We start from the raw sequence: 11,509 nt of genomic DNA, 5'->3' as shown, positions 1-11,509 counted from the left end.
CATTAAATTATAGACTGAGGTTGATATTTTTAATATGTGCGGATATTAACATTTTCATTGGATCAAAAAGCAGCTGTGCCCTGCTTTACTTATTGCAATCAATTCGAATTCAATATCATTTTGTATCGACATTTCACAAACGATACACCTTATATTGTGGTAAACTCGCACCATTCTTAAATGACACGATTGGTTAACAATTCAACAGAACACACACGTAATGACAGTGTTTTATTCTGTTTTGTGTTGTGTACATATCTGTAAAACCTTGTTTAAAACAATCGATTCTTAGATTAGATTTGAAATAGAACAATGTTATGTGTTATTAAAAAATTATAAAAAGCAAACCTGTTCCAGATGTATACATTCTGCCCGAAAGCCTTAAAAAACGACCTGATTTATGCGATCGAGCCGATATGAATGTGTATTTACCCGAACAGTACGGCAGGTGCTGGGATAAAGTGATCGAGGTTTCCTTATTTGCACTATCTACATCGACCCTGTCTTCTGCCCCAGACAGACGTTTTTTTGCAGAGCGCTGGTACAGAAAGAAAGCGCTGGGGCAAGTCACTAGACCCACAATACAAAGTTTCCAGATTGGTAAAAATGTCGCTGGAGCAGAAAAGGCGATGGGGATTACCAATTGATACTATATTAATATTAACAGCCCTAATACACTGTCATTGTACATTAGGGCTGCTACGATTAAATCGAAAATCGATTCCAATCATCATTATATACATCGAGATAAATTCTGGATGGCCGATTAAATAATTACATTTTTGTAACGTGCATAGTTACTACTGGTAACGTTATTTAAGTTCATCAAAAACTGTACTAAACGCACCTGCCTTTATTTACAGTATTTCGGCCAAAGACAAGTAGTGGGCGTGTTCTTCTTTTCGTGCTTAAGTGTTACTAGAATCTGATTGGCTGGTCCCATCCTGACTACCAGCGAATCAGTTTTGAAAATGATTTGTATTCGATGGGCGAATCCAGTGCATCTGCTGCCCAAGTGACAGTCCTTACAGCCTATAGGATCAGCGAGGGCTCGCGGTTTGGGCGTTAACAAGCTAATCGAGTATGGGGGACGGGCTTTAAATGTAAAGTATTTTCTAGTTTATTTATTTATTAGAATAGAATGTCGCTAGAACGACACCGGATTGTATTCAGAGTAGCTACATTAGCTGCTTTATCGCATTCTCATTTATAAAATCTCCATCGGGTTTACAAAGTCGCCAAATCTAGCGACAAATTTGTGAGGATCAACACCCGGAACTGCAGTCGGGGCACAGTGCATACACGCCGCTATAATAAAATACATCTGTAATTATTGATTGCGTGGATCAAAACCATATAGGGGATTTGCAGACTAAGTCCATTAAAGTTACTTTCAAAAAGATACAGATCCCACCCACAAATACTGTTTCCTGTAATAATCCTGAGCAACCAACGTATTTAATTAACACACAGGGATCGTGCCCTCTTTGTGTCAGTGGAATGCAGTGTTGTACCTTTCAGTGTTTCACTATAACTTAGCAAGGTGACCGACCGAGGCTTGGTGTTCAGATGCATTCCTGCAATGTTTAAGAAGTATATGGCACTTGACGCTGTTTTGAAATAAATCACGATTGTGTTTGTTTAGGGTTTTTAGACCGTCCCACGTCCCAAGGGTAGTCTACAAATTCAGCATTGACTTTTAAATGTAATTTTATATCCATATAAATAGTTTTAAATATATTTAAATATAGTGGTTGTTTTTTCTGTGCGCCACCAGGAAACATTCTCGAGTTTTATGATGTGGAGCACATAACCTTGTACACTCACACTAAAACGTGTTTTTACGTGTTATATTTTCCCCCGCAATTGTGAGACGGTCCCTAACCGGCGCGGTTGTCCTTCATTTCTGGAAAGTTCTGTGCCCTGCCTCCTACAGAAAGCGAGTTAACCGTTCTGCTATTCCTCTTCCAGAAAGCGATTCTAATAGCGTGCAACTGACAAAGCACGCTTCAGACAACACAAGAACCGTCTGCGGACTGAATGCATTGATCGCTCTCAGATTGCACACAGATCCACCGTACTAATTTGTAAAGCAGCGGTTGTATTTTTAGGCCAGCAAGCATATACTAATAACGAGGGATTCGATTGATCCAGAGATTTTTTTTATTTCCCTTCAGTTTTGCACTCACTGTCTTCAGGGATCTCAAACAGCACAATGACAGCAGAAGAGGTGAAAAGCGAAGAGGGACAGCAGAAAATCTCAATGGAAGGAGAAGACCTCACTCTGAAGAAAGATGGTGGAGTGTTAAAGGTACCTCATGGGTCGCTACAGTACAATATAAGATAGCCTGCGCTATTAATAATAGAATACTTTAGTTTTACCGGATCATCTACTGTCTGTGTGTTTTAGAAATTAAAGGTTAGCTTCCATTTCGTTTTATTTATGATGTGACGTTTTCTACAGATCACACGGGTGACGCCGTGTGTGTCTGTGCTGCAGCAGTGCGGTTGTGTTTATTCACCTGGTCCAAACTGTGAAATTGGCTGCTCGTTTTTCTAACTCTGCGCTGTTCAAACAAACCAAAAGAAAATGCTCCTCACACAGCTGCGAGTTACAATAATGACATGAAAACGCATTAAGTCCTGTGTACACGTGCTGGCTCCGGGGAATAATTCATTCGTGTGACGCGGAGCCTTACAAACTCTGTGCCAGGACAGCCCACTTGTCCAGCACCCAGTGCCTTTCGAGTGTGCGTAAAATAATCAGGATAGCCCCAGGCAGCGATCGGGCCTGTGCTTAGGTAGTCCAGACAGTATACATACTGCTGACCAGGACGCAAAACTTCCCATGAACGAGTAGCAGCCTCGGTTTATAATTACACACTGGGATGAGACAGCCTGCAGCGAGTGTCGTAATAAATATAGCTAACGTGACCTTGGCCTGCACAAAACGTTTTTTTTTAGCCATTCATGATGTAGTTGGACTCGGTTTTTATTACCCTGTTGGGACACGCACACAATGCAAACTCTTTAATGGCTGTATACGTGACTCAGAGTAATCAAATATACTCGCAACAGACGTAAAGAAAACGGAGACGTTTTTGTTTGCTTTTCCCATTTTCTAATGCATGCGTCAAGAACTCATCGCGTGTACTTTGGTTTTGTTTGAATGAAAGCAGGAATTCTGAAGGAGTTCTTGCAGAGTCACATCCTGTACCGGGTTGGCAGTTGTGCATTGGGACTTTCGTTGGGTCACAAAGCCCGTAAATTAAAGCGCAGAGCATCTTGGGGAGATGCGTCGGTTTCATGTAGAACACTACGCAACGTGTAGCAGAGTTACTGTACACAAGATGCGCTCTCCTTACCAAACTGCACAGCATCGTTCGTTTGTGGCGCACACCAATAATGCAAATAAACAAAACTAACGCGGGTTTCACGATGGACAGACAGCTTGAGATATTTGTCCCTGTTTTTATGATTAAAATAAAGATTTATGTTGTTGGCATCTTTAACTATGAAACGTGTAGGGTTTAGCACAATACATTTATACTGCAGTGTATGCTGTGGCAGCTGTATTGAATGTGTGTATTTGAAGCCATATGGAACACTATAAACATTTATTTATTTCAGCAGTTAATGTTTTTTTCTCTCAATCTCCCCACTGTTTTTATTGTAACAGGTGATTAAGAAGGAGGGGACAGGCAATGAGACCCCCATGACTGGGGACAAGGTCAGTGTCCACTACGTGGGGACACTGCTGGACGGCACCAAGTTTGACTCCAGCCGGGACAGGGATGAGCATTTCACCTTTGACCTTGGGAAAGGTAGGTCAGTTGCTGTGATTCAATAGGCCGGGCATGCTAACCAGAGAGCTCTCTGTGGCTTTGCACCACCTGCAATTATAGGATTGAGACATTTAAAAAACAATATGAACATCATTTAGATATTTCATTAAACATCATGTAATCAAATTAACTACACAATGATATCTCCAAAGTCTACTGGAAGCCATGGTAATAGTACAGTATTTCATGTTAGGTTTTGAAATGTCATATTCTTTCAATTTCTGTCAGTTTTTCATTAAGTATATAGGAAAGCTACAAAGTGGTGTGTAATTCAATATGTTAACGTAACATTATTCAGCAGCTTTCATTCCACTAATTCTGTAGGGAGATGCAAAGTCTTTGGCCGTAGCTGTATGTATACAATCCCCGAAGCTTGAAGATACAGCACGTGTTTAATTGCGTTGCATTTCTAATTGGAATTGTTTTCTAGAAACAGGAACTTCTTCAGTAAAGTGCTTCCTGTGTTCTTGTCTCCAGGGCAGGTGATCAAAGCCTGGGACCTTGGTGTGGCTACCATGAAGATTGGGGAAGTTTGCCAGCTTATCTGCAGTCCGGAATACGCCTACGGGGCAGCTGGCAGCCCACCCAAAATCCCACCCAACTCCACGCTGGTGTTTGAGGTGAGAGCTGCGCGGTGCTGCAGTTACTTGCACTGCCACTGGGGGGGGTGCTACATGCACTGAGCTCTGAGCTGTACTTGATGTTGTGCAACCCTGTCCCATCTCAGACCAGGTGTGTGTTTTTGTTAAGTTGGTGAGAGGGCAGAAATGAATCGGCACTAGTAGGCAGTGCCTTGGTAATGGACTTAAAAAAAACAAGTATGCATGCTACTGACGTTCTCACTTAGAGCTGTTACAATGCCCCCTGTGTATCCTCTCCTGTCCTCCAGGTGGAGCTGTTTCAGTTCAAGGGGGAGGACCTCTCTGACAAGGAGGATGGAGGTATCATTCGCAGGATCCTCACAAAGGGGGAGGGGTACACCAAACCCAACGAGGGCGCCACTGTTGAGGGTGAGTGGAGTGAACTCCCCAGACAGGCATTGGAACGGAAGCATGAGGTGTCAAAATGTCCCGCTTCAAACACTCTTCAAAGCTTTACATGGACAGTCAATTGTCATTCATGCCAATTTCAAGGGACCAGCAAAAAGATCACATCTGTCAGGAATTCGTATTATCCAAGCCAAATGCATACTGTGTTTTTTTGAAGTTACAACAGCACTGAAATCAAATTAATTACAGAACAAAGAAAAGTATTATACATTTGAAAGTACTATGCATTTAATTAAAAATCCAGTTGTAAGTGTCCCATTGAAACCACAGAAGCAAGCCGTCCTTAATACCAGGGTATTGAGCCTATCGGAAATGCTCCAAAATGTGCACTAACATGAAATTGGTGTTCTGAATTCATATTATAATTCACTTACCATAAACGACTGCAAAATTTAAGTTTGTTTTAACAAGAGTCAGCTGTATCCGGAAAACCTCTTATCCAGTTTTCATGAAACTAGGTTCTCACACGTTAAGTGAAGCATCACTTGGAGATTTGAGAGGTGGCTGGCTGTCCTTGTGTGATTTCGCTGGCTTACCTGTAGTGCCAGGCAGTGAAATCGAGGCAGCAGAGAGACACTTATTGTCTGTCTGCTGTGATAGTGGTCTGTGTGTCACCTGCATATCTAGAGAACCTATCTGACAGGCCCAGTCTGCTTGTCTCGCTGCTGTTTCATGATGCTTGCTGTTTGCATGGTGATCCTGACCTGTCTGTTCATTCCAGTGTCTCTGGAAGGCGAGTGGCAGGGGAAGGTGTTTGACCGCAGGGAGCTGACGTTTGAGGTGGGAGACGGGGTGGACTTGGGGATCCCAAAAGGCATTGAGAAAGCTCTCCAGTCCATGGAGAAAGGAGAGGAGTCCATCATCAAACTCTCGCCCAGGTAAGATGGGGGCAAACAGGGGAGACTGGGGAAGTAGCAGGGGTAAAAGAGGGAGGGGGGAGGAAGAGAAGCTTGTAAATGTTTGTTTTTGCCTTGAACGATGATCAAGGCTTTTGTCAGAACGTTTGGGGTTAGGTTCTTTCATTTGTGCTTGAAGTTATGGATGGTGTTAAAAATTCTTAGCATAACAGTGATGACAGTAAGACTCGTATTGCATAGCAGTTTCACCCACTAAAGGTATTAATATGTGCTTGATTAAGCCCCAGTGTGTAGGTAACAAACTCAGTTGCGTCTTATTAAGCTCACAGCAAAACCAGAAACGGATCAAACCGCTATACAGTGGGAGTCTTCTTTCCCTGCCTGGATTGACTCATAATCCCCCTGTCGTTGTTTTCTCTAGCTATGGGTTCGGCAGTGAGGGGAGCTCCCAGTTCAACATCCCTCCGGGCGCAGAGCTCTCTTACAAAGTCAAGCTCATAACTTTTGAGAAGGTAGGTTTGGAGGGGAGAGAGCTGCTCGATTCTCAAGCACAAGCATCACGAGGAGGAAACTGACAGTTGGGATGACCAGATTCAACCTGTCAATACATTTTAAACCCTGTTTTGTGCACCTCGTTGCAAATAAGAAAGTTAGCATCATTTTATAAAAGGTTAAAGTGCGGTGCCAGTGAAAATAAAGCTTTGAGAATGGTAGCTGGAATCCTTTCATAGCAGAGAATTATTTTTAACCAATCGAGAGCTTTGCATGAGGAACTGTTTTCAGCTTGTCCTGTACTTTGCTCGTGTGATGGAATCCTAGGACTCTGACTCGCAGGAAGGGAGTTCCAGGGGCTGCTGGGAGTTGGAGTTTTATTTAAAGCTCACCTCTAGGGGCTCCCGAGTGGCGCATCCAGTAAAGGCACTCCATGCGGAGTGCAGGATGCGCTCTATAGTCTGGACGTCGCGATTTCGAGTCCAGGCTATTCCACAGCCGACCGTGGACGGGAACTCCCAGGGGACGGCGCACAATTGGCCAAGCGTCGCCCGGGGGGAGGGAGGGTTAGGTCGGCCAGGGTGTCCTCGGCTCACCGCGCACCAGCGACCCCTGTAGTCTTGCCGTGTGCCTGCGGGCTTGCCTATAAGCTGCCCGAGAGCTGCGTTGTCCTCTGACGCTGTAGCTCTTGGGTGGCTGCATGGTGAGTCCGCAGTGTGAAAAAAAGCGGTCGGCTGACGGCACACGCTTCGGAGGACAGTGTGTGTTTGTCTTTGCCCTCCCGAGTCAGGGCAGGGGTGGTAATGGTGAGCTGAGCTTAAAAAAATAATAATAATAATTGGCCATTCTAAATTGGGAGAAAATAATATAAATAATTGGCAACGACTAAATTTATAAAAAAAAAAAAAAAAAAAAGAAAACTCGCCTCTAGAATTTATGGGGAACGCTGTAGTGTGTCAGACTCCTTTTAGGAAGGGTTTCGTGCATTAGGGCTTCAATCCTTGAGATGCCCAAATTGCAGAATGAACGAATGCATGCTGCACGTCAGCAGGGACACGCACACACACGCTTATTGGATGCAGTTACGAACAGCTTTCCCACAGCAGCGGCCTTGCAAAGAAGCCTGGTGTCTTTATACCTGCTCTCAGAAACAGTTGTTTTAACTTGATTTTAATAGAAACATATTCCCTCCAATCAGGCCAAAGAGTCATGGGAAATGAACACAGAAGAGAAGCTGGAGCAAGGACCCATTGTCAAGGAAAAGGGAACCCAGTACTTTAAAGTGAGTATACTGCACTGTGTACCAGCAGCCATGTCGAGTATACTGCACTGTGTACCAGGAGCCATGTCAGAGTAAGTATACTTCAATGTCTAAATGAAGCTAGGAGTGTATGAGAGGAGTGTGAAGATCTGGTGCAAAACCAAGATGGCTCCCGTGTTCTCCGTGTGAGTGAGACAGTGTCGTCTAGCACCCCTTTTGAGTCTGACCCGAACCCTGCGTCTGCCCTCAGGAAGGGAAGTACAGGCAGGCAGCGCAGCAGTACACGAAGATCATCTCCTGGCTGGATCACGAGTCCGGGCTGTCGGAGCAGGACGAGCAGAAAGCCCGGGCCCTGCAGCTCGCTGCCCACCTCAACCTGGCCGCGTGCTTCATCAAAATCCAGGACCACGTGCAAGCCCTGGAGAATTGCAACAAGGTACCACAGCACAGAGAGCGTCCCACACCCTCCCTCCCTCCCTCCCTCCACACAGAGCGCCCCGCGCCCTCCCTCCCTCCACACAGAGTGCCCTGCGCCCTCCCTCCACATAGAGCGCCCCGCGCCCTCCCTCCCTGTCTCCACACAGAGCGCCCCGCGCCCTCTCTCCACACAGAGCGCCCCGCGCTCTCCCTCCCTCTCTCCACACAGAGCGCCCCGCGCCCTCTCTCCACACAGAGCGCCCCGCGCTCTCCCTCCCTCTCTCCACACAGAGCGCCCCGCACCCTCTCTCCCTCTCTCCACAGAGCGCCCCGTGCCCTCCCTCCACACAGAGCGCCCCGTGCCCTCCCTCCACACAGAGCGCCCCGTGCCCTCCCTCCACACAGAGCGCCCCGCGCCCTCTCTCCACACAGAGCGCCCCGCGCCCTCTCTCCACACAGAGCGCCCCGCGCCCTCTCTCCACACAGAGCGCCCCGCGCCCTCTCTCCACACAGAGCGCCCCGCGCCCTCTCTCCACACAGAGCGCCCTGCGACCTCTCTCCACCGAGCGCCCCGCGCCGTCTCTCCCTCTCTCCACAGAGCGCCCCGCGCCATCTCTCCCTTTCTCCACACAGAGCGCCCCGTGCCCTCCCTCCACACAGCCTCGCACCTACTCCCTCCACACAGAGCCTCTCACACACTCCCTTCCTCCACAGAGCCTCACACTTACTCCCTCCCTCCACACAGAGCCTCACACACACACACACTCCCTCCCTCCAGACAGTCCTGCACCCTTCCTCCACACAGTGTCCCGCACCCTCCCTCCCCCCCTCCACTCAGAGCATCTCACATCCTCCCTCCCTCCCTCCACACAGAGCCTCCCTCCCTCCCTCCACAGAGAGCCTCACACATACACTCCCTCAATAAGGTGCTGTTACACTGTCTGTCTGTCCGCAGGCTCTGGAGCTGGACGACAGCAATGAGAAGGCTCTGTTCCGTCGCAGTGAGGCGCTCTTTGCTCTAAAGGAGTTCAGGGATGCACGCGATGGCTTCCAGAAGGTGGTGCAGCTGTACCCTGACAACAAGGCAGCCAGGGTGCAGGTCACAGCCTGCCAGCGGCTCCTGAGAGAGCAGCACGAGAAGGACAAGCGGCTCTACGCAAACATGTTCTCCAAGTTTGCTGAGCATGACGCCAAGGTGAGGGGGGGGGGGGACACTGGTCAAACAGCTGGCCTGGATATTCTTGAGTGCTGGGTTGACTCTGTTTCCTGAGTGGATGCTGTGTGAGTGCTCAGTTGACTCTGTCCCTTGAGTGGAGGCTGTGTGAGTGCTGGGTTGACTCTCTCTCCTGTGTGTTTCTCTTCTACAGAAAGAAGCCACAGAGAAAGGGAAGGAAGAGAAGAAGCCAGAGAATGGGCAGCCAGAGGAGGGCAGCATGGAGCTGGAACAGAACCCCTAAACCAGGCGCCGCTTCCTCACCTTTTGTTTGATTTTCTTTTATTTAATTGTTTCATTTGTTTGCTTTGTAACTTAATGAGGATTGGTTGTATGCCATGTTTCTGTAGGAGGGCTGGGTGCTGGATTTGTTGTTGTCTCTCCCCACTATCAGTCTCACCAATTGCAGTTGTATTTATTATCCATGTATTAACCATCCATCTTCTCCATCCCAAATCTGTTTGTGAAGGAGCATCTGTACTGTATCCTGTGCTTTTTTAGAAGACCTGTGAGAGGAGACACGAGAAAGGGCAGCAGGGCTTTGCCTGGGCTTGGAGCTTCGGCTTGCCTCTTGAACACAGTGATTTGCACTCCGACTCTCCTGTGGTGCAAAACACGGGCTACTCGAGAGCCTGGTGGAAGCACACACTTGTGTATGGTTTATTTAATTTTGTTTACATTGGAAATTGAGCCATCTTCTTTGTAGTTAATAAGCCTCTTTCGACCACAGTAGTGACGGTGAGACACACACACTCGAAAGGAAAAGCAACATTCTCGCTTTTTTTTTTGTTTCTTAATAAATGTAGAATCGGTTTCTTTCGATTTGTAAATCTGTATTCAAACTCATTGTTTTTGTTTTTTAAGAAAAAATAAAGTTTGATTTGTAAAGTGGGAATTGTTTGCTCATTTGACAACCCTGTCTCCAGGCGCAGGCTCCAGGCTGGATAAAGATGTGTGTGCTGCACATTAGATTTACTGTAGTCTTTCTTTGTAATATACCCCAAAACAAAGTATTGTAATTCACGTCCCTCTTAGCTTCAGCTGCACTTGGAACATCGCTGAGAGTGGAGATCCTTCACGCCATGTCAATGACAAAGCATTGCAAATGTTTAAATGCATTAGTAAGCTTTTTGTCTGTTAAGATTTATGTCTGTGTTGAGTGGCTAAGTAACCACTATGTAAATACACAGCAAGTAGAGACACTGCATGTAAAATGGTACCTTAAACGTACAGCATAGGCATCACAGGAGATCCAACACAATATTACTCCTTTAAACTGGATATCTGGAGGCATGAAATATAAATACAAGTGTTATGCTTAAACATGTCCGTGTCTGAGGACTGTTTTTTTTTTTTTTGGTGGGACACATGTCCTTTGTACTTTTAAAGGGTTAAACTGAAGGAAACGCTTTGAAAATACATCCCTCAGTCTCTCATTGCTGGTGGACCATTGATTGTGCTCACAGTGTGGGACTTGCAGCAGTCTCTGCACTGTGCCCGCTTGGATCAGCGTGAATCTCACTAAACTCAACCCAAGGAGGTCTGTATGTGATGTTGTTGGTTCAGTTACCACCCAAAACCTTTCCCAGACTCCCCTGCTTTGTAGGTATGTGCAGCAGGTACGATTTGGAGCTCTCGGTCTCCTGCAGTTACTCTGACCACCCACTAGAGGGGGGTGTAACAGTGCAGATTTGGGGTCTGAATGGGGAATTTCACCTTGCTGCCCCTTTTATTGAGCAGACCTTGTTTTGCTTCATCACCCTTTTAAATAGATGTTCAAGCTGCTGACCTCTGTCTGGGAAATGCTTTTGTGAGATTCCACATCGTGCTTCAGATTGATGCAATATGATTATATACTGGTTGCTGAGTGCTTAATTACAGGGAGCAAAGCCAAAAAAAGAACAGGGATATTTCATGAAGTTACGTTTATAAATATGGTGCATGCCATGGTATACCACACTTACAAGTGCACTTTGCAGTGCTTTTCAAATGAAGACACTAAAAGCAAACCTGTTGCACTTGTGTGAACAACGTTTTGAAGGAAAGTCTTTATCAACGTCTTCCTTTGGTGCAATGAGGTTTGTAAGTGTTCTACATCGGGTGGAGCTCCAGCCCAGGTGATGAGAGGCAGATCCTGCTGAAGAATGTCAGGGGTGGAGCTCCAGCTCAGGTGATGAGAGGCTGATCCTGTTGAAGAATGTCAGGGGCGGAGCTCCAGCCCAGGTGATGACAGGCTGACCCTGTTGAAGAATGACGGGTGGAACTCCAGCCCGGGTGATGAGTGGCTGACCCTGTTGAAGAATGACGGGCGGAGCTCCAGCCCATGGATGAGAGGCTGATGAACAAAGCACAAACACACAGGTGTGTGCGCTCCC

At 46.6% G+C, this 11,509-nt stretch overlaps 1 protein-coding gene across 1 annotated transcript; it reads left to right on the top strand.

Moving 5' to 3' along the window:
- Positions 1 to 1,886: 1,886 nt before the first annotated feature.
- LOC117414798 (peptidyl-prolyl cis-trans isomerase FKBP4-like) lies at positions 1,887 to 10,025 on the top strand. The gene is made up of 10 exons (XM_034024598.3): positions 1,887 to 2,311; positions 3,680 to 3,824; positions 4,323 to 4,465; positions 4,735 to 4,855; positions 5,616 to 5,772; positions 6,173 to 6,263; positions 7,442 to 7,525; positions 7,755 to 7,940; positions 8,877 to 9,116; positions 9,289 to 10,025. The coding sequence occupies exons 1-10, from the start codon at positions 2,216 to 2,218 to the stop codon at positions 9,376 to 9,378; spliced, it is 1,353 nt and encodes a 450-aa protein (XP_033880489.1). The 5' UTR covers positions 1,887 to 2,215; the 3' UTR covers positions 9,379 to 10,025.
- The last annotated feature ends 1,484 nt before the right edge of the window (positions 10,026 to 11,509 follow it).

This window comes from Acipenser ruthenus, chromosome 7 (assembly GCF_902713425.1).
Source record: "Acipenser ruthenus chromosome 7, fAciRut3.2 maternal haplotype, whole genome shotgun sequence".
Taxonomy (NCBI): domain Eukaryota; kingdom Metazoa; phylum Chordata; class Actinopteri; order Acipenseriformes; family Acipenseridae; genus Acipenser; species Acipenser ruthenus.
The sequence above is the reverse complement of the archived record's forward strand: the minus strand, read 5'-3'. Positions and strand labels throughout refer to the sequence as shown.

Bases quoted from the DNA above. Each gene is read 5' to 3' on its own strand.
- LOC117414798 (XM_034024598.3), top strand. From the start codon at position 2,216: ATGACAGCAGAAGAGGTGAAAAGCGAAGAGGGACAGCAGAAAATCTCA. The intron at 2,312-3,679 runs GTACCTCATGGG...TTATTGTAACAG, and splicing joins AAGATGGTGGAGTGTTAAAG to GTGATTAAGAAGGAGGGGAC. The intron at 4,466-4,734 runs GTGAGAGCTGCG...CCTGTCCTCCAG, and splicing joins ACTCCACGCTGGTGTTTGAG to GTGGAGCTGTTTCAGTTCAA.